Below are 22593 nucleotides of genomic sequence, written 5' to 3'. Positions count from 1 at the left end.
TTTATAACGAAGAACGCAAGCCTCCCGGTGGAGGAGATAGTCACGAAACAGGCGCATTCTTCAGGGATCGGATATAAACAACAGCAGGAATGAGGCAACCTTTCGGATTGGTCACGTACAGCGTGTGGGAGACCAGAGCTGAAAACATGGACCAGCGATTGGCTCCCGAGGGCACAGACAGAAATAAATACCTGCAGCATTCCAGCCCCGCGTTGAGGAGTATGGACAACAGTGCCATGCCGGCAGCCATTTTAATATTATGCAGGAGTATTTCGAATGATGTTATTACAAAAATAGCTAATATAAGCAATAAAAGACAGAAAAGAGAGGAGAAAAGCAATATGTACCCAACCAAATTTTTCCAGAATATACAAAGCATTTTCCTGAAAGACACTATAATTTATTTCTATTTACCTTAAACAAAACCTGGAATGGCAAAGACAACTTATCATCACATTTTATGAATGCACTCGTAATTCTAATATTTAAACCTACTAAACTGGCATAAGAATTGAAATCATACAGAACAATAACTGTAACTTCTGTATCTTGGAGATACGTTATTACTTCGTTAATATAAATATTAAATAACTTGGGAAATATATTAGCCTAAATCCCTGTTTAAGTCTTAATTTTTGCTGACTTTTTGTTTTAAGGATAACGATAATATTTATTGCTGAAATATTACAAATATCAGTAAGTGATGCAATGACATACTACCTGCAATTGAAGGGGTGGATTCCAAAGTTCCCTAAGTCATTTTTTTTTTAGATTTTAACTTGTGATGTGTTATTCACGTTTTAATTTATTGTTTTCAAGCTCATATATAACTGTGTAAGTCTTTACTTAGCCTACATGTTAGACCCGTTTGAAAAAAAAAAAAAACATATACAGGCACTACGAGTGTCAAATTTGTTTCATCACTTTTTGTCATTTTTCTCAAATCTGCCATTTTGACTTAGGCCAGTTTGGAATCTATCTCTTCAATTTACTATACTATAGTCCCGTCGCTCTTATTTCAGGCAGCCAATCACGTATGCGTCTTGTGATTCGCTGATGATGACGTTATGCATTTCCTACGGCTCGGTAAATACTTAATATAATCGCCCACCATTTTGGCTCTTTCGTTGGCGTTCGCAGATAGTACACGAGGACGTTATTTGCCGCTCAATTATTTGCTGAATTACAGTGCGTTTGATTTATTATCATAGGAGCTACGACATGATAATGTTTAACGATGTGGCAAATAGATCCCTCGTATGGTAGATCGGCAACGAAAGAACAAACATGGAGAACGATACTACCTACCTAGACTTTATAGAGCCTTCACTTCCTAAGACGTAAGCAAAGAGGAGGAGTCACGCCGGGAATAACAGCATCGCGACTATATATAGGCTACTATGTTGGAGTATGTTCCTTTAACTTTTCTGCACCGTAGGCCTACTTTCAATATGATCAATAATATTTTGAATAGGTTTATTTATAACAGCCAGTACTTCATAAACAAGTCTCGGGGACGACGCTTTGATGAAGGATGATATTTTCTGAGACTGTGCAGATTTTTAGACTATCCTTGTTGCTGAAGAAGGAAGAGAGAAGAATCACTCATGTCGAAAAATATGATTACAATCAACCAATTAGAATTTTAGGTTTAACTTTTATTGATCTTTCGTTTTAAAAGGGAATGGCCATCTTTCTCTTATTTTCTTCTATTGGGGATCAGGTCAGGGAGTAAGATAGGTTGGCGTAAAGCGAGAGCAATTCCAAGAGTTGCGCCGAGAGTTCGATCATTTGTCAGGAACTTGGCTTTAGAATGTTTGGCAACACTGCAGCATGTAATTCTTCGCCGATTCGCAGTAGTAATGTTACAATTTATTACCCCCTTAAATTGGATCCCCAACGATTAAACCTTGAATTTGGAATCTGGCGAAGATTTTGACCCTTTCTCATCCCCGCTTTAAAAATTCCCTGATTTAGCAGCTCCGTCATTAGAGGTCGCGGATCGATGTCGGAGCAGACCACAGCGGCCCCCCAAATTGCCTCCCATTTCGTGTCAGGAGCAAAGAAATATTTCCTTCATTACGCTAATCCTGTCGTCTGCAGACTCCTCCTCCTTCTTACCTCGGCGTGCGCGTGCAGGAGGATGGGAGGAAAAACCCGGCAACGATCGCAGAACCAACCACAACTACAGTTTTGGGGCTTCGGGCCGATATCCCAGCTTGACATGTTCAATCCATTATACAGAGAAACGACCGTCATTTATTTCAAACGTCTTCAGCCTGAGGTTCCGTGTTAGTACCACGGTTTGTGTTTATGTCTGTAATTTATGACGTACAACCGTCCATCACATGCAATTAACGTGCCCATAAATCCCACAGTGCAAGCCAGAAATCTGAAGTAACGCTATGACATTATTTCTCTTATTATGATTATCAATATCCATTTATCAACTGCGGAAGTTATTGCTTACTTCATGATATTGGACCTGTTATATCTACAATATTTAAACAACAGCTCTTACAGTTACGAACGTTCCAAATTACCATCACCATGAAAACATTTATACCTGTATGCATATGAGGCTGAAGAAGACTGTCTACAAATGACGGGTTCCCTGCAAAAAAGGGGGTGGCTCTACTTTTTTTGTGAAATTAATGTTTTGCTAGTTTCATACGTTAAAAAATATGTCCGATCTTATTACAGCAAGGACGGTGTGATTGCGAGCATTTCGTTGGCAGCTCCTGAAGCTATATGCAGAGTCAACCGTAAGTAGTATCATTGACTTCAAGGGGTTATTCTTTGAGCTATTTTAAACAAAGGTGTTTAAGGGTATATGTACGTGAACGACCAAAAATATTATCAGAAAATGCAGGCTCTAAATTTCTAAAATTTTATAAGGAAATGAACTCACAATTGGACAAAAATTACAAGGTACCACAACAAGACTTACTAGAACTTAAATATCTGACAAAAGTATAAAAAAGATTGCTAATAATATTTTTTAGAATTCCCTTTTTATCTTACATTAAATTTTCCAAAAATTTTTAAAATTTTCACACATATTATTTCATAACTCCACAGCCATTAAAGATAGAATTCTGAAATTTTGTACTCTGATTTTACATGCATTTGTGCAAAAAGCAGACTACGATAATGCCTATCTATTTGAAAATAGAAAAATGAGGTCACATAACATTATGTAAATTTTAATATACCTATTTTATAGGCTATAGGACAAATATAAAATTAATTTTATTAAAATAAACAACTCTACATGTCTGAGAGTAGTCTACTTTTTAGAAATAAGTGTTTATTACATGCAGGAAAAATATTAAAAATGTCAGAGAGACCATAACAACATTATGGTTACCAAATGATGTAACTGCAGATTTTTTTTTCATACTTTGATATAACTGGTTTGAAAAATATTATTAGAAACCTTTTGCATAGTTTTATCAGATATTTAAGTTCTAATAAGTCTTGTTGTAGTACCTTGTAATTTTTGTCCAATTGTGAGTTCATTTCCTTATAAAATTTTGGAAATTTAGAGCCTGCATTTTCTGATAATATTAAATAATTTTGTGGTCGTTCATGTACATATATCCTTAATACAATTTTTCTCATTTTTGTTTTCTTTTTAAGATAAAAATTGTTTTATATGAAACATACCATAGCATAGAACGCTTCAGACCGCCCAACTTCAACATAAGTTGTCTGGCTTTATGATGGCCTTATCCAGGACGGGTCCGTACCCTTATGCCTAAGTAGATTTAGCCAATTGCGCTCTCTATACATGCGTTGATTGTCCAAGTCGGACAGCAGTCCTGTGTGGCAATCGTAAATACGAAGCTGAAAGGTAAACTCTCCCTACTGTACCTTCTAAGTCTAAAGCCCCGGAGCCAAAGCCTTTCCTCTATCAGTATCAGAATCTCTTACTATACAAAAAGACTTCACCCAACCTACTTTTAACATAATTGTTGTAGAACGTCTTTCTAAACATCTACAAATGCACACAACTTCTGAATTAAAACACAGCAGAAATTTTGGACCCAGAATATATAACGCATTAATTAGAGTTTACCCTGAACTAAGTACACTTAACACACTTAGATTTGGGAAACAAATTAGATTAATTATTTAATTTGTTTTCTCTTTTAACATTATATTTTATTAATAAAATTCATACATAAAAATCGAAATAATTTTGAATTGTATTCTCATAATTATGAAACAAAAGGTATGAATTCTTTAAGATTGTTTGAACCAAAATGCAACAATGCTATAATATTTAATCACAGTAGTAATTTAGGCCCAATAATATATAACAAATTTATATTTAAATATACTAATCTTGTCAATTCTAATAGTTCTAGTATTAAATTTTAAAAGTTATGTATGGATTTTATAAAAATTGAAAAATCGTAAATTAAATTTATATATTTTTATTGCCTAGTAGACATAAGACAATTTGTATCATGTCCTTTTTAATTTCAATTCAGGAATCCGCCCCTGAGCACGAGTTCTACTCTTTCAGGGGAGAGCTAAAGTTTTTCTGTTTATATATTTTATGTTACAATTATTAGCAAAATAAATATATAAATAAAAAATAAATAAATTATGCTAATTGAGTTTAAAACTGTTACTCATGTAGACTACTTTTACTCGTATAGTTTTCATATTTTTATATAAATATTATTACATGCTGTCTTTATTTTACTCCATATTAATGCTATCCTACTGAAAGAACGCTCTTTGAGTTTCAAATAGAAGCTTAATACTCATGTACTTTTGTACTTTCTATATTTGTATATATTATTACATGCTCTCAGTATTTTACTCTATATTAATGCTAATGTACTGAATGAACTCTCTTCAATTTTGTAAAATATTTTGTATAAATAAACTGAACTGCGCTCGAGCAAGAGCTTCTGCTCTTTCAGACTGGAATGTCTAATGTAGCTGAAACCTAATGTATAAATTAAATAAATTTAAAACTTTAAAATCTGAAATTTGATAGATCAAATGAGAGAAAGTTGGAGAGAGTTAGAGGAATGATAGAATGAAACGGAAGTAGACCTACCCAGAAAAAACCTTCTGCAACGTCTCCTTTATTAGCCACAAGTTCCATCACGACCTGGCCGGGCATCGAAGAGGGAGCGTCTGTATAGAAGACCAACGGGCTAGGACTTGAGCACAGACACGACTGTTAACATACACAACATGAAAATATCTGTTTCCTAAAAGGGATGGTAACCCAGGACTCGATACCACACCATATTTTATGCAGGTTCAAGACCTCTCGTAACGTCATTACATTTATAATTTAGTGTCCTATGGACTCTTCATATCATAAATCATTCCTGAAATCCATTAATTACGAAAACGTACCGATTCTATCCTCTGATTTCCATAGCAATAACTTCAGTGATCCTTCCCTTGATCTGCAACATCTCAACTAATTAGATAATTTTCGAATTTAGACGCTGAATTAGTAGTGATAATCTAAACTGCCAGTACTCATTTGTCCAAGTAGTAATGTACTTACAAATGGCTTTTAGGGAACCCGGAGCTTCATTGCCGTTCTCATATAAGACTTCTGTCGGTCCTTATCCTGAGAAAGATTAATCCAGTCTCTACCATCAGATCCCACCTCCCTCAAATCTATTTTAATATTATCGTCCAATCTACGTCTCGGTCTCCCCAAAGTTCTTTTCTCCTCAGGTTTTCCAACTAATACTCTATATGCCTTTCTGGATTCACTCATACGTGCCCTGCCCATCTAAAACGTTTGGTTTACCGTTCCTAATTTTGTTAGGTGAAGAATAAAATACGCGCAGTTCTGCGTTGTGTAGCTTTCTCCATTCCCCTGTTACTTCATCCCTCTCAGCCCAAAATATTTTCCAATGCACCTTATTCTCTCTGTTCCTCTCTCAAAGTGAGAGTCCAAGTTTCACAACCATACAGAACAACCGATAATATAACTGCTTTGTAAATTATAACTTTCACGATTTTTTTAAAGCTGACTGGATGACAGAAGCTTCTCATAATTTCCGCTCGAGTGTCACTTATATTTATTATTGTTGCTCCAAGATATTAGAATTTTCCACCTTTCAAAGGAGAGGTTTACAATTTTTATATTTCTATATCATACTATGTTCTGTTCACGAGACGTGTAGTACTACAGCAAATTCGTGGATTTCGGTCCGATGCAAAGCGCAATTGTGAACATTTATGGGCCTCTCATTAGCGATGGGTGTGAGGTCTTGAGTTTCTTCTGTGGTTTCTCAGGAGGTTTTTTTATTATCGCACTGGCCATAGGATCGAACAGTTTAATCATTTTTAATTGTCTATTGTGGATTCAAAATTGTCATAACAGCGAGGGAGAGATAAGGTTTAAAATGCGAAATTTTTAAAACTTGAAAGTAACTATATAAATCATATGACAAACAGAAATGTCCGAAGAGTTATATTGCTTCTTATATTTTGTTTGTACATTCACAAAGCGTTAATGAGCGTTCTCTCCATCTACTGGTCCACATATTGATTATCGATAGTAATACTTAGGACTTTGAAACGTTTAAATTATATTTCAATTCGTGTGTATCGTTAATTCCTAGTTGATCTATTATTCTGTAACTCCTGTTTTGAAATATAAATACAACTAAGGAGCAAAGAACCACAATGCAATATACAGAAACAATATTAAAATTAAATCGGAAGCAACTGTGCAGGCAGGAAATCAAACTTACGGTCCCGTTTTCACCTGCAAGCCACCTCCGAATACCCTTACAGCCTACAGAATCCTTTTCCCTTTCCTCACAGACATCACCGTGGTCCCTCCAGGTTCCAAGAGATAATATAATCCCAGGGGAGATCCCACGATTCATAGCACTACCATCAGCAACTAATTGCCACATACCACGGGATCCAATTTCGGTCCGTAGCCACCTCTACATCGGAGAGAGCGTGAAAAATATGGGAAAGAAACTGAGATTACGATGAAAGAGGGAAAGCATAATTATGATGAAAAAATGAATACAATCGTCAACGCCGGGAATGACCCAGGTTGGAGAGAAAAGCTCGAAAAAAAACTGAACTAGGTACTAAGTTGTCCAAACATAGATTTGAAACCGGGCACGTTCGTTTCATCATCATAAATGCTGACCGTTCCCCCAAAGCGGTGGATTTCGTAACTAACTATCAATAAATGAAACATCAGTTATTGTTTGGCCTATATGTACTGCGGTCCCGCGCCGTGGCGTCGTGGTCTAAGGCATCCCGCCTAAGATTCCCGTTACTCAATACGCACTGGTTCGAGTCCTCATGGGGGAAGAAATTTTCGGATGAAATTTCGGCCAGTGTATGGGATCGGTGCCCACCTAGCATCGTGATGCACTTGGAGAGCTACGATAGGTAGCAAAATCCGGTTGCGAAAGCAAGCTATAACGGTTGGGGGGATCATCTTGCTAACCACACGATACCTCCATTCTGGTTGGATGATCGTCCATCTCTGCTTCGGTATGTGAACGTGAGGCCAGCAGCCAGCTGGTCGGTCTGGGCCCTTCATGGGCTGTAGCGGCACGGATTATTATTATTATTATTATTATTATTATTATTATTATTATTATTATTAAATTCCTATCTTTGTTCCGATAAGTCGTATTGATTTATCAATGTTTTCCCATAAAAAACCGTCATAAACTTATCTGATTTAATAGTGTAATGTTTTTATTTCATTTCTTGATTAACGTTTTCGGTTTTATAAAAAACCATCTTCAGATTATTATTCCCTCTAAATTGAACAGTTACATTAAAGTACAATGGGTTACATCAAACCATGTTATGTTAAAAGTTTAAAATCATGCAAAGGATATCATAAAAACATTAATGTATATACTGTATATAGGGAAAACTAGGGTCTGTTGGACAGTCGGGCATGTTGGACACTCTGTACTTAAACGTGTTACCTCGCCACTTGTGGGCACCACATTCTGCTAGAAGTCAATGACGGCTCGTGGCTACTTCCGTCATTGACTTCTAGCAGAATGTGGTGCCCACAAGTGGCGAGGTAACACGTTAAAGTACAGAGTGTCCAACATGCCCGACTGTCCAACAGACCCCAGTTTACCCTATCTAAAAAACTCTTAAAATATTAAGGTTAAAATAGGTCTAATGTGAAAGTTATTTTGCGGAGTGTACAGTCTTACGCTTCCTTTCAAATACAAAAAGGTATCCTATAACTATTTTACATAATAACTGCCATGAAGTCAATATTATTATTATTATTATTATTATTATTATTATTATTATTATTATTATTTTATTATATGCACTGTGAAAAAATTGAGATAATTTTGAAGGGCATAGGAAGTAGTGAAAGCTACGACTCGTGCTGCTAATAGAGTTAATAAATCAGGTTAAATATTTCTGTAACAGGACATGCTTAATTCTTCGTTACTCAATTGAAAATAAGCTTTTACTTCATTATATTACCTCTGGGTTAGGGGTTTTAAATGTGGGTCCGACCGCTCTTGAAATCTCAATATGCTAACGCATTTAATCAGGAATGGCAGCATTTGTGCAGGTGAAGGCCTGGGAGTTATATAACTAGCGGAGTGCGTCTACCACAGCGTGTTCAGATTTAATGAAGAGAATGTACTGTAGTTAGCGCTGCACTTCCTCGGAGTGTTGGATGAAACAAGAGCAGCGCTTTGAATTCCGAGCTACAGCAGCAGAGTTTTCCTTTATTTTTTTTACAAGGGAATTAGGGTGTAAAAAGATAAACAAAAACACGCAGAAATTCATCACATGTTATTTTGCGAAATTATTACTCATCGTTCTGGAAAAATATAAAAGTCTTATTGTTTATAAAATTATCCGTAGTTAGAAACATAGAGAAAGCTAAATTAGATTGACCACCAACAAGCTAACATTTTCATGGGAGAACATAGTAAAGGAATATATATTCTTTATAATTTTTATTTCTAACCATATTTTTTTTACGATGAAAGAGTAATGGAACGAGTGCACCTCAGCACATGTGTGGACTTCAGTCCTATGTTCATAGACATCTATGACGTAGTGCAGAGGGCGGCCACTAGAGGGAACCCAAGAGTTGGAACTTAATCTGAGACGATTCTGTCCGACGCCGGGGTGAGTATCCGGTGTGGCTTAGTGGATAAAACATCAGCACGTAGAAGCTGAAAACCCGGGTTCAAATCCCGGCGCCGGAGGGAATTTTTCTCCGTTCCATTACTCTTTCATCGTATGATGACGCAGAATATCTGCATGGAAATATCATATGTACTTCGGTACATTAAAATAATATATATATTTTTTTATTTGCTGACTCTAAAATTTTGTAAACTACGTATGATATTTTAAAATTATTTTGTTATGTAGCCTTCGACCAAAGTAGGTATCATGATTACAAAGGACGTTGCAACCGATTTCTTCTCAAATATGAGTCATCATGCAAAAAAGTATGTTTTTGAACCATGATGTCTCAACAGTTGAACCATGATGTCTCAACAGTAAAAAATATTGTAGTAGGTTATTTTGAATGTTCTAAATATGAATTTCAAGCAATACTATATTTACATCTTGCATAGATTGGCAGCAATCAGAATTTAAAATATTGGTTTAACAAAGAACACGGTTTCATTCATTTAAGTTTTCTTACTATGTAAAGGAAGATGGAAAAATGATTTTAATGCAATTCGAAAAAGTAGAGCCTTATTTATAAATGCCTTTAAATTAATATATATATATATATATATATATATATATATATAATTTTTAAATAGTTACCCACCGTAAAATAATTTAAAAAAATGTAGAACACAAAATGCAATTCATTTTTACAGACGTAAAAACATGTCTTTAATTCTTTAGACTATATTGATTCCACTGTGAAAATTTCAGAATGTTGACTTACATAAATAACTCACCGGAACAAAGGAACTCAGCAGGTAGGCTCTCCCGTCGTACAGAATGTTACGCGATCAAGGTCAGGGAGACGGACGTTTGAGATTACTCATCGTTATGAAGTCTCGTGAACGCAGCGACCACCACACATAGCAAGCGATTTTCAACCGTGCGTCGGAATAAAAATTAATAATTTTATTAATTTAATTATTCACAGGTTTTTTGAGATAAAGTCATAAAACTTGGGAGATTAGGAATAAGGTTTTCTTTAATACGAATGAAATTCGCAGAAATTTAATTTGTTGCATTCGAATATAAAACTATTTCTTTTATTCAATGAGGTGTTTTTATGAGCATGCTTCAATATTATTCGGATTAATCTTTAAGGTATTGAAATACGGTTATTCAAGTTCACAATGACGTCTGTTTAGTTTCGATGATACTTCATATAGGATGTCTAGAATATTTTAAATGATGGATAACATGTAACTGCTAGTCATTTTTCAGTCATTCGTATGACTAAAGTATTAATGATATGGTGGTCATAGCTGGCAGTTTAATTTATTTTAAATAAAAGCCCAAAAAAATTCATGACATCGCTGGCATATTCTCAAAATTTTATATGCAATGACCCATATGATTTTGTGTTTCTTTAAAAAGAGATCGAATAACTTTTCCTGGACAAGCCCGTAGTTCAGGTTACACAGGAGTTTCTACATGTACTCTGGTCTCCCTACGACATCTTCACAATTATTCATCATCATCATGAATATTACCATTCATTAAGAGAGTCATGTAGACCCACACTCTGTGTGTTGCACACTGAAAGTCTCTGAAAACTAAATGGTCTATGAAGCTCGACTCTAGCGACATTAATACGCTACGTTCAAAAGAGTCAGAAAGCAGAAACATAAAATAAAAAGTTTGTATATTTGAAAGATTAATTTTAGAGCAGTTTCCTGATTCACCTGCAAATTCACAGATACGAGGTATCACACTCTTAGCCATCGAAATGTAAAAACTATTTGACTATACTAATATTCTAAAGATGGGAAAACAATTGAATTAACGTAGCAACACACAGCGGTAGGTAATTGAATCGCTACCCTGTCAAGTGATATGCAAGATAAGATGGTGTACTGAACAATGTGCTATGCCATGGAAGAGAGCACTATTTACTCCAGGCAGAAGGCTAGTGAATTAAGACATATAACTAAGTCTTTCTTCTCACTAGATATGGAGAGGAACGTCAAAAAAAAATGCGATCGCATTCCATGTTCTCTTTGTGTTCCCCTTGTTCTCTTTGTGTTCTTCTTGTTCTCCTTCTGTTCCTCTTGTTCTCCTTGCCTTCCCCTTTTCTTTTCTCACTTCCCCTTATCCTCCTCGTGCTCCCCTTGTTTTCATATATTCCCCTTGTTCTCCTTGTGTTCGTCTTGTCTTCCCATTTTTTTCTGTTTCTATTCGTTTCCATTTTGTTCTCGTATTTCTGATATTCTCATCGTATTCCCCTTTCTTCCTTCTTTATTCTGCTTGATCTTCATGTATTTCCTTTGTTCCCCTGGTTTTATTTCTCGCTCGCACCACTCACACATAGTTCTCTCTAAAGACATAAAGCATAACAAAGCTATACATCTGTCAACAGGTGATCTCACTCACACGTCCAGTAGTTCTACATAAAAATATACAGCATAGTAAAGCTATAGACCTGTCCCCATTTGATCACCTACATTTAGTTCTACGTAAAGATATCCAGCATAGCAAAGCTACACACCTGTCGACAGGTGATCGTACCCACACGTAGTTCTAGGTAAAGATATCCAGCATAGCAAAGCTGCACACCTGTCGACATGTATCGTATCCACACGTAATTCTACGTAAATATATCCAGCATAGCAAAGCTGCACACTTGTCGACAGGTGATCGTACCCACACGTAGTTCTACGTAAAGATATCCAGCATAGCAAAGCTGCACATCTGTCGACAGATGATCGTATCCACACGTAATTCTACATAAAGATATCCAGAATAGGAAAGCTGCACACCTGTCGACAGGTGATCGTATCCACACGTAGTTCTACATAAAGATATCCAGCATAGCAAAGCTACACACCTGTCGACAGGTGATCGTATCCATACGTAGCTCTACGTGAAGATATCCAGCATAGCAAAGCTGCACACCTGTCGACAGGTGATCGTATCCACATGTAGTTCTACGTAAAGATATCCAGCATAGCAAAACTGCACACCTGTCCACAGGTGATCGTATCCACACGTAGTTCTACGTAAAGATATCCAGAATAGGAAAGCTGCACACCTGTCGACAGGTATCGTATCCACACGTAGTTCTACATAAAGATATCCAGTGTGACAAAGCTACACACCTGTCGACAGGTGATCGTACCCACACGTAGTTCTACGTAAATATATCCAGCATAGCAAAGCTGCACACTTGTCGACAGGTGATCGTACCCACACGTAGTTCTACGTAAAGATATCCAGCATAGCAAAGCTGCACATCTGTCGACAGATGATCGTATCCACGCGTAGTTCTACATAAAGATATCCAGCATAGCAAAGCTACACACCTGTCGACAGGTGATCGTATCCATACGTAGCTCTACGTGAAGAAATCCAGCATAGCAAAGCTACACACCTGTCGACAGATGATCGTATCCACACGTAGTTCTACGTAAAGGTATCCAGCATAGCAAAACTGCACACCTGTCGACAGGTGATCGTATCCACACGTATTTCTACGTAAAGATATCCAGAATAGGAAAGCTGCACACCTGTCGACAGGTATCGTATCCACACGTAGTTCTACATAAAGATACCCAGTGTGACAAAGCTACACACCTGTCGACAGGTGATCGTATCCACACGTAGTTCTACGTAAAGATATCCAGCATAGCAAAGCTGCACACCTGTCGACAGGTGTTCGTACCCACACGTAGTTCTACGTAAAGATATCCAGCATAGCAAAGCTCCACACCTGTCGACTGGTGATCGTATCCACACGTAGTTCTACATAAAGATATCCAGCATAGCAAAGCTGCACACCTGTCGACAGGTGTTCGTACCCACACGTAGTTCAACGTAAAGATATCCAGCATAGCAAAACTGCAACCTGTCGACAGGTGATCGTATTTTCACGTAATTCTATGTAAAAATATCCAGCATAGCAAAGCTACACACCTGTCGACATGTGATCGTATCCACACGTAGTTCTACGTAAAGATATCCAGCTAGCAAAACTGCACACCTGTCGACAGGTAATCGTATCCACATGTACTTCTACGTAAAGGTATCCAGCATAGCAAAGCTGCAACCTGTCGACAGATGATCGTATCCACAAGTAGTTCTACGTAAAGATATCCAGCATAGCAAAGCTACACACCTGTCGATAGGTGATCATATCCACACGTAGTTCTACGTAAAAATATCCTGCGTAACAAAGCTACACACCTGTCGACAGGCGATCGTACCCACACGTAGTTCTACGTAAAGATATCCAGCATAGCAAAGCTGCACACCTGTCGACAGGTGTTCGTGCCCACACGTAGTTCAACGTAAAGATATCCAGCATAGCAAAACTGCACACCTTTCGACAGGTGATCGTACCTACACTTAGTTCTACGTAAAGATATCCAACATAGCAAAGCTGCACCTGTCGACAGGTGATCGTACCCAAACGTAATTCTACGTAAAGATATCCAGCATAGCAAAGCTACACTCCTTCGACAGGTGATCGTATCCATACGTAGCTCTACGTAAAGATATCCAGCATAGCAAAGCTGCACACCTGTCGACAGATGATCGTATCCACACGTAGTTCTACGTAAATATATCCAGCATAGCAAAGCTGCACACCTGTCGACATGTGATCTTACCCATACGTTGTTCCACGTAAAGATATGTAGCATAGAAAACTATGTACCTGTCGACATTTGATCTCAACCAACGTAAAATATATGCAGCTTAATATAATTTTGACTTAAGGTTCTAGTTTTGCTATTTTAAAGTTCGTAAGGTAAGATAGTTTTTCATTTTCTTCTGTCTACTGTGGAAATTGAAGGAAGTGTGCGGCCTGAGGGTAGTTTTCAACATGAAGTTATTAACGGTTTTTTACTGATGTAATCCAATGAGAAATAGAATTAGACATGTAAGGTTTGACAAATTTGAGTGGAAATGAAAGTACAAGAAGTTATTTTGAGCATTTCGCTCAATTCCCGACCACTAATGTAACAAGTTAAACATAGACAAATGCAGAATTAAGCGATTTTAGGCAGACAAGCAACTAATGAACTCCAAGATACTGTATCAGTCACCGTTCCAGATCCCTAGCGATACCTTGAGCAAATCGCCTTACTGTTCGGAACATAGGAATAATTCTAACTCAGCATACGGTTTCAAAACCAAATCTGTCTGCAGGACAACTCTTAATGGCCTTGTCACATGCCTTCGGTTCAAATTATGGACATTAGAAATAAATGACTACACGTGTCCCTGGCGAATTTATACCGGGCATGGGTCTGACCTCTGGTGATTTGCAGGGTTGTAATCACAAGGACCATAACCGGCCCTTTTTGCGGCACTTTGTCACACATACCTCGAAGCGTCGTTGCGACGCTGCCTTAAGTGGCAATTTTCACTTGAGAATTAATTAGACTGTAAAACAGAGAGGACCATTATGTGCGGCTTGAGTGGAGACTGGTTGCATGTACTATATCTGAATCGGTGGGAGAGCTCTCAACGAGCGTCGGGTTTCTCAGCCTAATCCATGGAGCAATCAACGTACAAGTTACGAGTACAGAATTTGTATTCTTTCGACGACCTTTGTCGTAAAGTGATTACAATATATGAATCGGTTATTTGAGAAGCTATACATGATCTTAAGTTTTGAGAAAACTAAAAAAGCTGCTGCATCTTATAAATAAATATTGGATATATGTTCTTATATTTTCAGGGTGAATTTTACACATCAAGTTCAATATTTGTACTTATTTTAAAGGAAACTTTAAATATAGGCGTATTTGAGAGCGTCAGGGTACCTAAATTTCGTGAGCACGTGTTGTTTCTCGAATACCCGAAGCGTGGGGGGTATCTCTGCAGATAAGTCCTTTGAAAGGCCTCTTTAAACTTGGCGGCGCATGTGATACATACATATTTTTCTTTTTTAATACAGTTTTCCGTTAGTTGATATTTTTTTAAAATCTTAAGTGCTTTTCCCTCAGAAACTATTCATTCTATTTGCATGAAATTTGTACAGTCTTTTCTGCAGCCTGTGTTATTCAAAGTACACTTACGGATTTCTAAAATCACACACATAACGTGAGAAAAAAAAAAATTCTTTAAAAATGGCAAATATCCTCAATCCAAGTTTAATATTTGTTCTGTTTCACTAAGGGTGAAATATTTAACTAATTTTGCTTTATAATTTCTGCAGTGCTTGGGAAAAGTGACCTAGGTCAGTTTCCACAAACATTTTTTATTAATTTATTGACAACTTACGGAACATCTGCTCACTTGGGAAAAGATACATAAGTATTTCTCCCATTACAATAATTCATACAGAAGAAAATCAAATCGACATAAACCAGTGTGAAGACAGTTTTTTTTTTCCCTTCTCCTGTGAAATTAACATTTTTGACTTGTGCCACTTTTCCCGAGCATTACAGATTTAATAGATAAATTGCTTGATAATCTAAAAAAAAATACGAGTTATATGAGTGAGAATTGTATAAATTAATGTGCACTTGAAGTCTGAGGTGAACTTAGCAAAATGGGAAGAATAGGACATAAACTAGGGCCCTTCTTTTGCATTTGGATAAGAAAGTAATTAATTGTTTTTATCCAGTGAATTCAGAATGATTTATTGTATAACCATGGAAATTTGTATTCCACCCTGAACACTAAAGTCCTAGAGATATTTAAACTTTTGTACTGAAATTCTTTAATCGCACAAACATCACCAACCACTCTCCTTAAACAACCCGGAGGTTGATTGCCACCCTCATAAGCTCGCCATTTGTTCCTATCCTGAGCAAGATTCATGCAAACCTAGCATCATATCTCACTTCCCATCTATGTCACGGCCTCCCCAAAGGTATTATTTTTATTGTTATTATTTTTTAATATTACTTTTTGAGTATAGATTTTTCTTAATACAAATATTTCTTTCCAACCAACCCAATTTGCTACCTTAAATTCTCTGTCCAAACATTCATTTCTTGTGCATCTTCGTCTGATAGATTAAAATTTTGCAAGATATATTTAACATATTATTATTATTATTATTATTATTATTATTATTATTATTAAACAGAAAAAAGGTTGAATTTATCAATATCAGTTTATCGTATTTAGTACCTAAAGGTAGATGGTTCGATATCGTAGTTATAAATGCTCAAGTTCAAGTATATTTATGTAGGGGAAACTCGGAAAATTTGGCAATATTCTTGTATTTCTTCTATTGCCAAATTTCCTCCAGAGTTTTAAGAAGTTCAATGACACCTTCATAGAGTGCAACATCTGAGTGTACTTTCAGTTTTGGTTTCATTCGAATCCGCGCATTATAGTGGCAGATATTGTTACTAATAGAAAGAAGTGTTGAATACTTCCTTTTGACGTGGTGGATGTGTGGACGTGTGTATACAAAGACGGAAGAAAAGTGTTGTTCATTACCTACGTTTGTTTGTGCATTGTATATCAAAAGCTGAGATTCCATATTATAAGGGAAGCCATTTATATAATTATTATTTTCTGTTAATAACTCATCAGGCCTTAGCTCGTTTTATGTTCTTAGCAAAAATATGTCTTCTACAGGGTAGTGTGAATTAGCCATTTTCCTTTATAGTGATATATTGCTGCTCTCTTTGAACAAGAATGTGTTCTCGATGGTAAAATTTAAGAGTAGGGACGTATGAGGGATTTTTACAGTCTTCAATACAGCACTGTGTGTGGTGTGTTGCAGATATGCCAAGGGAACGAGGACATCATTCTGAAAAATATTCCAAAGATGATCGATATGCGGACTGCGGTTAGGAGTGTTTTGAAAGTTAGATGGTCACTTATAGGGCTTCTAAGAAGTACAATGTGCCCTTTACCAACTTAAAGAGGTTTCTGTATGCATCCTCAGGACCCGACGATGTTGTCTTTCCCAAGAAAGAAGACCCCTAGCTTTAACAGTTGAGGAAGCGCAAGAACTGGTGACGTATGTAATCAAAATCAAGAACTTGGGTTTGAGCTATCGGCAACAGAAATTAGAAGACAACCCTTCAATATAATTAATAAGAGTGGTCGGAAAAATCCATTCAATTATTTTCTTGCCTTTATTTTATGTTTATGGTATTTAGTGATTTCTTGTCCCAGTAAATTAAGTCTTATAAAACTTGTACCGCTGTTTTATTTTGAAAAATTTATTTTTAATCGCATTGCCAAATTAACCCTGTACTATTGCCAAATTATCCTAATGAAGTACCAAGTCTGGAAACATGTAACTTGTTATTTATTAGTATGTTATGTGTAAAGTAATTTAGATTTGTAGAATTTTCTTTCTGAGGTTTATTGGGATTTAATGTTTAAACACATTCCATAATGGAGGAATATTTAATTTCAGTATATGTAACTACAAACTGTGCCAAAATATAAAGTATTGCCAAATTAGACGAGTCTCCTCTATATCCTTTTGGGGAATGTTATTTTAGCGGTTGTTCTGTATGGTTGTGAAATTTGGACTCACACTTTCAGAGCGGAAAAGAGATTTAGGATGTTTGATAATAAGATTCTTAGAAAAATATTTGGGGCTAAGAGAGATAAAGTTACAGGAGAATGGAGAAAGTTACACAACGCAGAACTGCAAGCATTGTATTCTTCACCTGACATAATTAGGAACATTAAATCCAGACGTTTGAGATGGGCAGGGCATGTAGCACGTATGGGCGAATCCAGAAATGCATATAGAGTGTTAGTTGGGAGGCCGGAGGAAAAAAAATCTTTTGGGAGGCCGAGATGTAGATGGAAGGATAATATTAAAATGGATTTGAGGGAGATGGCATATGATGATAGAGACTGGATTAATCTTGCACAGGAAGGGACCGATGGCAGGGTTATGTGAGGGCGGCAATGAACCTCCGGGTTCCTTAAAACCGTAAGTAAATATTATTATTATTATTATTATTATTATTATTATTATTATTATTATTATTATTTTTATTATTATTTCATAATTAAATTTTCTTGTTCCTGCATAACTACTGTAGTAGTCCAGATTTCAACGTACAGGATGATATTCAAACATTCTCTCTCTCTCTCTCTCTCTCTCTCTCATAAAGTGCTTCTCCTGTTTTACTACTCTCTCATCTTGGCGCCATATTGAACATACGATCCTGAAGTCAAAAATTGTAAATTGAGTGAAAAGTATGAAACAGTCCGACCTTTGATGATATACAACGTGCAACGATGAACATTTTTTTTACTGAATTTTACCTTTATACAAGATCTGTCTGCAAATATTTGCTATTGCAGGCGGATTGAAAGAGTTGCGACTTTTGACTATCCACAGTCGATAGAAAGCGCTTGTTTGAGTTTGAACGTTGTAATGTACTGAAATAATGACCAATAGACGAGAGCAAAGGGAACGAAGAATTGAGTCAATATTAGCATGCTCCGAGAAGTGTGCAGACCAGCTGCTACGCACTGTTCAGTCGGCCAGTGTTGTACTTTGATACGTTATTGACACACCTGCTAGGCAAAGCACCTTAGTCTGACCGTTCATTCTGTGTATGTTTCAGTGCTTATGGGCTTGCTTTCTGCTTCGTACCTTAATAGCTGTAGGTACTAATTCCTGGTCAAGCCTACTTCAATCGATGTCGCTTTCACACAGAAGGATCAACGTTTAATCTCCAAATATACTTATCAACAATATTTATTGAAATGAATCGATAAGTTATTGTTTGGTTATTTCTCCACTTCTATCTTATCTCAATTTTCACAATTTCTTGCATCGGCTTAACGAACGTAGAAATTTTCATTATCTTGTGCTCTTTTTCCAAGTTCTCCACACCTCTAATCTATCTACCTTGACTCCCGCTTCAGTTACCTATCATCGTATCAAAATCCCTTCACACGCAAGCAGAATAGCCGCATCATCGTATTCATCATCATACACAATCTCGCTATCGCGCTTGTGGAATACCCTATCCAGTAAAATGAACGATTATCTTAATTTAACGGTATTTAAAAACAAACTTATTAAGCATCTTCTTACTTAGTAGAATGAATTGCAGTAAACTGAGTATTTTATCTTATCTTCAAAATTTTTGAAATTGTTACTGCTTTGTTTCTCTTGAAATTTGTACAACCAGTTATTTTTAGATGTTTAGTCATTCTCTTTAATCACTAAATATATGTTAGACAGTCAATATGTTGCATTATTAACTTTCTGTGCATATTGTGTTCTCATCTTTATACAGGGTGCGTCAGAAAGAACGGATGGATTTCAAACTATCAATACGCAGCGAGGGGAGGGATAGAGTGAGGGGGACCACGACTGTTGGGTCAGCGAGAGAATGCAGTTTCAGTTGAGAACATGGTGTTGGTCTGGTGTACAACGTGCTTTCATCGCAGAGACATTTTTGAAAAATGAAGAGTCTGTGATCGTCACTCAAGACTCATTTCGACATCGGACGTCACGTTAGGATTCCAACTCGGACGGCTTCATTTCGTGCCACAGGTTCAACATTAAAGAAGAAATCACCTGGACGAACACGGAGCGCGTCTCCTGCAAATGTGGAGACACACAGTAGGTCGTCCTGCCACCTCAACCATCAGCCCGCAAACATGCTATTGCACTGAGATTGTCGAGGTTACGATAAGATCTTTCTTTGAGACCACTTGAAGGCGTAAGTAACCACATACACTGGACGAACTGAAGACGGCGATTCGTGAAGAAATTGCGGCAATCCCACCAACTATGACTGTGAAAGTTACGGCGAACTTCAGAAAACGCCTCGATGCCTGTATCGAAAGCCAAGGACATCATATGGATGGTGTTGTATACCGTAAATAAACTGCATGTATTGGTGAATCTGTTGACAACAATACATTTTTGATTTGATGAATCCTTACAATTTTCTTGCCCTGTGAAATCCATCCGTTCTTTCTGACGCACCCTTTACTTGTATAATTTTTATTCCTCTATTTTTGCATCTATTTTTATTTGTAATTTAATTTCTACTTCTTATTTGCCTCGTCTCTGTGCACTTGTATTTGTATAAGTTAAATAGTAAAAATTATAACTGCATTATATCTAAGTTAATTTAATCTTAATTTTTAAACCAGTTTTATTTTTTGCGATTATGTCTATCATGGGGAAATATGCATTGAGTGTGTGTGTTTTTAAATGTGGGTGTCTGAGCACGAGTTTTACTACTTCAGGGATGATTTCCGTTCATAATTGCATAATTTATTTTATGTGACCTGATATACTGTAGTCGGTATGATACCTAACTCCCTCTGTTACGGGGAAATTAATCATTATTTAAATATCGTACTTATTTACAATCCTAAACATCCTCAGAACTTTGGGCGTACCGAAGACTAATTATAATATGGTGATTAGTATGACTACCTTGTATTTGAGAGACCCTAGTTTCAACCATGGTTTCAGGATTAACATTTAACGTTAAATATTAGGTTTAGTTTTAAAACAACTTTACATTGAAATTAAAATTAAACATTCATTTCACTTTAATATTGTTATATGTAATACACACGTACATATTCAGCATTAGTTTTTCTTCGCTTGGGTACATTATTATTAGATTGAGATTTATCTTTCTCCTTACCTTTCCTTTTCCTATATTCCACGCTACTGCTTCCTATCTATGCATGACGTCAGACACTTGGAGTTGTTAAGGTTACTGCGTTATGCTTTCAGCGTAAACAAAATAAAAATATTTCCAACTTTTAAACCGTAACAGATGATCAAAACGAATAGATCGCATTTATTAACGTACAGTATTTCATTCGCGATGTGTTCTGATCAATCTTTTATGGTTTAGGCCGTAGAAAGCAATTGAAATATTAAAATTTTGGAAAATTATTATGTGCTTTTGGTTATTGTTTAAGGAATGTACAATTTTATTTCGGGATTGATATTTTTGTACAAATATTGTCTTCATTCATTAATTTACATGTTCTCATGAATATGCTATAGGTTTTATTAGGAACCAGGCTTGCAGAACTGGGCGACAATTGTGGTGTTACGTCACTCACCCTTGCCTTCCATCCCCGCATCATTGACTTAGTAGAGGAGGGGATTTGTATTCAGTGTCTGTCTTATGTGGTTGCATACGGGCCACAGATACGTCATTCAACGCCGGTGGACTGTGGACGGGAACCAACGCTTTCCTCATGCTATCCACTCCTCTCTCGCCAGTTCTGTATCCCTGATTTGGAACAAAAGAGGGAGTTGCGTCAATTTTACGCAGAAATCTATTCCTTTCGTCCTAGCGACCCCTGAATAATAATGCTATTCAACGTTAAAAAGGCATGCCATTTCAAATGAAAGTTGACCAAAGCTTACTGTATGCAAAAAAGAGTATCGGCCGAAGTTCTCTTTAGTGGTATTGGCAAGAATGGTGAAAGAAAAGACTTTCATTGTTGCTTCAAGAAAGTAAGTGGAAAAAGAAAAGCGAATAGTACAAGATGGAAGTGAACAGCGTTCTGTAATTCGCTTTTTGACTGCAGAACGGTATATATCTGACGAAATTCATTGCAGAATGATTGCAGTAGCCCTATATAGAGAGGCATGCCTAGGGAAATCAGATGTAAAAGTTTGGTCTGGGCGGTTTCGTTCCGGCAGAACATGTCTACAGAAAATCGAATATACCTAAATGTATTTCCCTATATAGCAATCCAGGTGTTAAACAAGATACATATCTCCAATTTTTTTGAACTCAATTTACGCCACATAACAAGAAATAAGGTAACAAGTTAGTTTAATCATTTAAATTATGACATTATAATAAACTAATTTAAAAGCGATATTCTTAAGTCAGTTTTAGTATTATCAGCATCCTAGAAAACACAGACAGTTCATACACAGTCCCAGAAAAAAAAATGCTCAACTCTTGAAGATCCTTTCAGAGCACGGTTCACACCACAACGATTTCACTCAGTTGAGTGACTTGGTAGCCGGAGCGAATTTTCTCCTCTAGTATTAATTGTTACCATTATAGATATATTCTGTAGGACCAAAAAAATAATAATAATCTTTAGTAAATTCTTCTAGCAACAATGTATATTTCTTTACAGATTACTGTGCACATTACTGTGGAATCCCGGCTACCAAGTCACTCAACTGTATAGTGGCAGTTGACTTAATAAAATGTCAACATACATGCCCAACTTGGAATCAGGCCACAAAGGGAAAAACACTGGAGGAGGGGAGTTCGATCCGGTGCTGTGGATCGGATTTCTGCGTAGCTCAATGGTGAGAGCGCTTGGTACGTAGAACCAAGAACTCGGGTTCGATCCCCGGCGCTGGTGCGAATTTTTCTCCTCTAATATTAATTGTTACCATAACAGATATATTCTGTAGGACTAAAAAATTATAATAATCTTTAGTAAATTTTTCTAGCAACAGTGTACAGTATATTTTTG

The 22593-nt window shown here is 36.6% G+C and overlaps 1 protein-coding gene across 1 annotated transcript in view; it reads right to left on the bottom strand.

The window, feature by feature from the left end:
* LOC138700412 (uncharacterized) overlaps nucleotides 1-250 on the bottom strand; it is a 258406-nt gene extending 258156 nt beyond the window's left edge. Inside the window, exon 1 of the mRNA XM_069827030.1 lies at nucleotides 100-250. Coding sequence (XP_069683131.1) covers nucleotides 100-250 — 151 coding nt within the window. The remainder of the gene's footprint in view (nucleotides 1-99) is intronic.
* Between the last annotated feature and the right edge of the window lie 22343 nt (nucleotides 251-22593).

This window comes from Periplaneta americana, chromosome 5 (genome assembly GCF_040183065.1).
Source record: "Periplaneta americana isolate PAMFEO1 chromosome 5, P.americana_PAMFEO1_priV1, whole genome shotgun sequence".
In the NCBI taxonomy this organism is placed as follows: domain Eukaryota; kingdom Metazoa; phylum Arthropoda; class Insecta; order Blattodea; family Blattidae; genus Periplaneta; species Periplaneta americana.
Note: the sequence above shows the minus strand (reverse complement) of the source record. Positions and strands in the feature narration are given on the sequence as shown.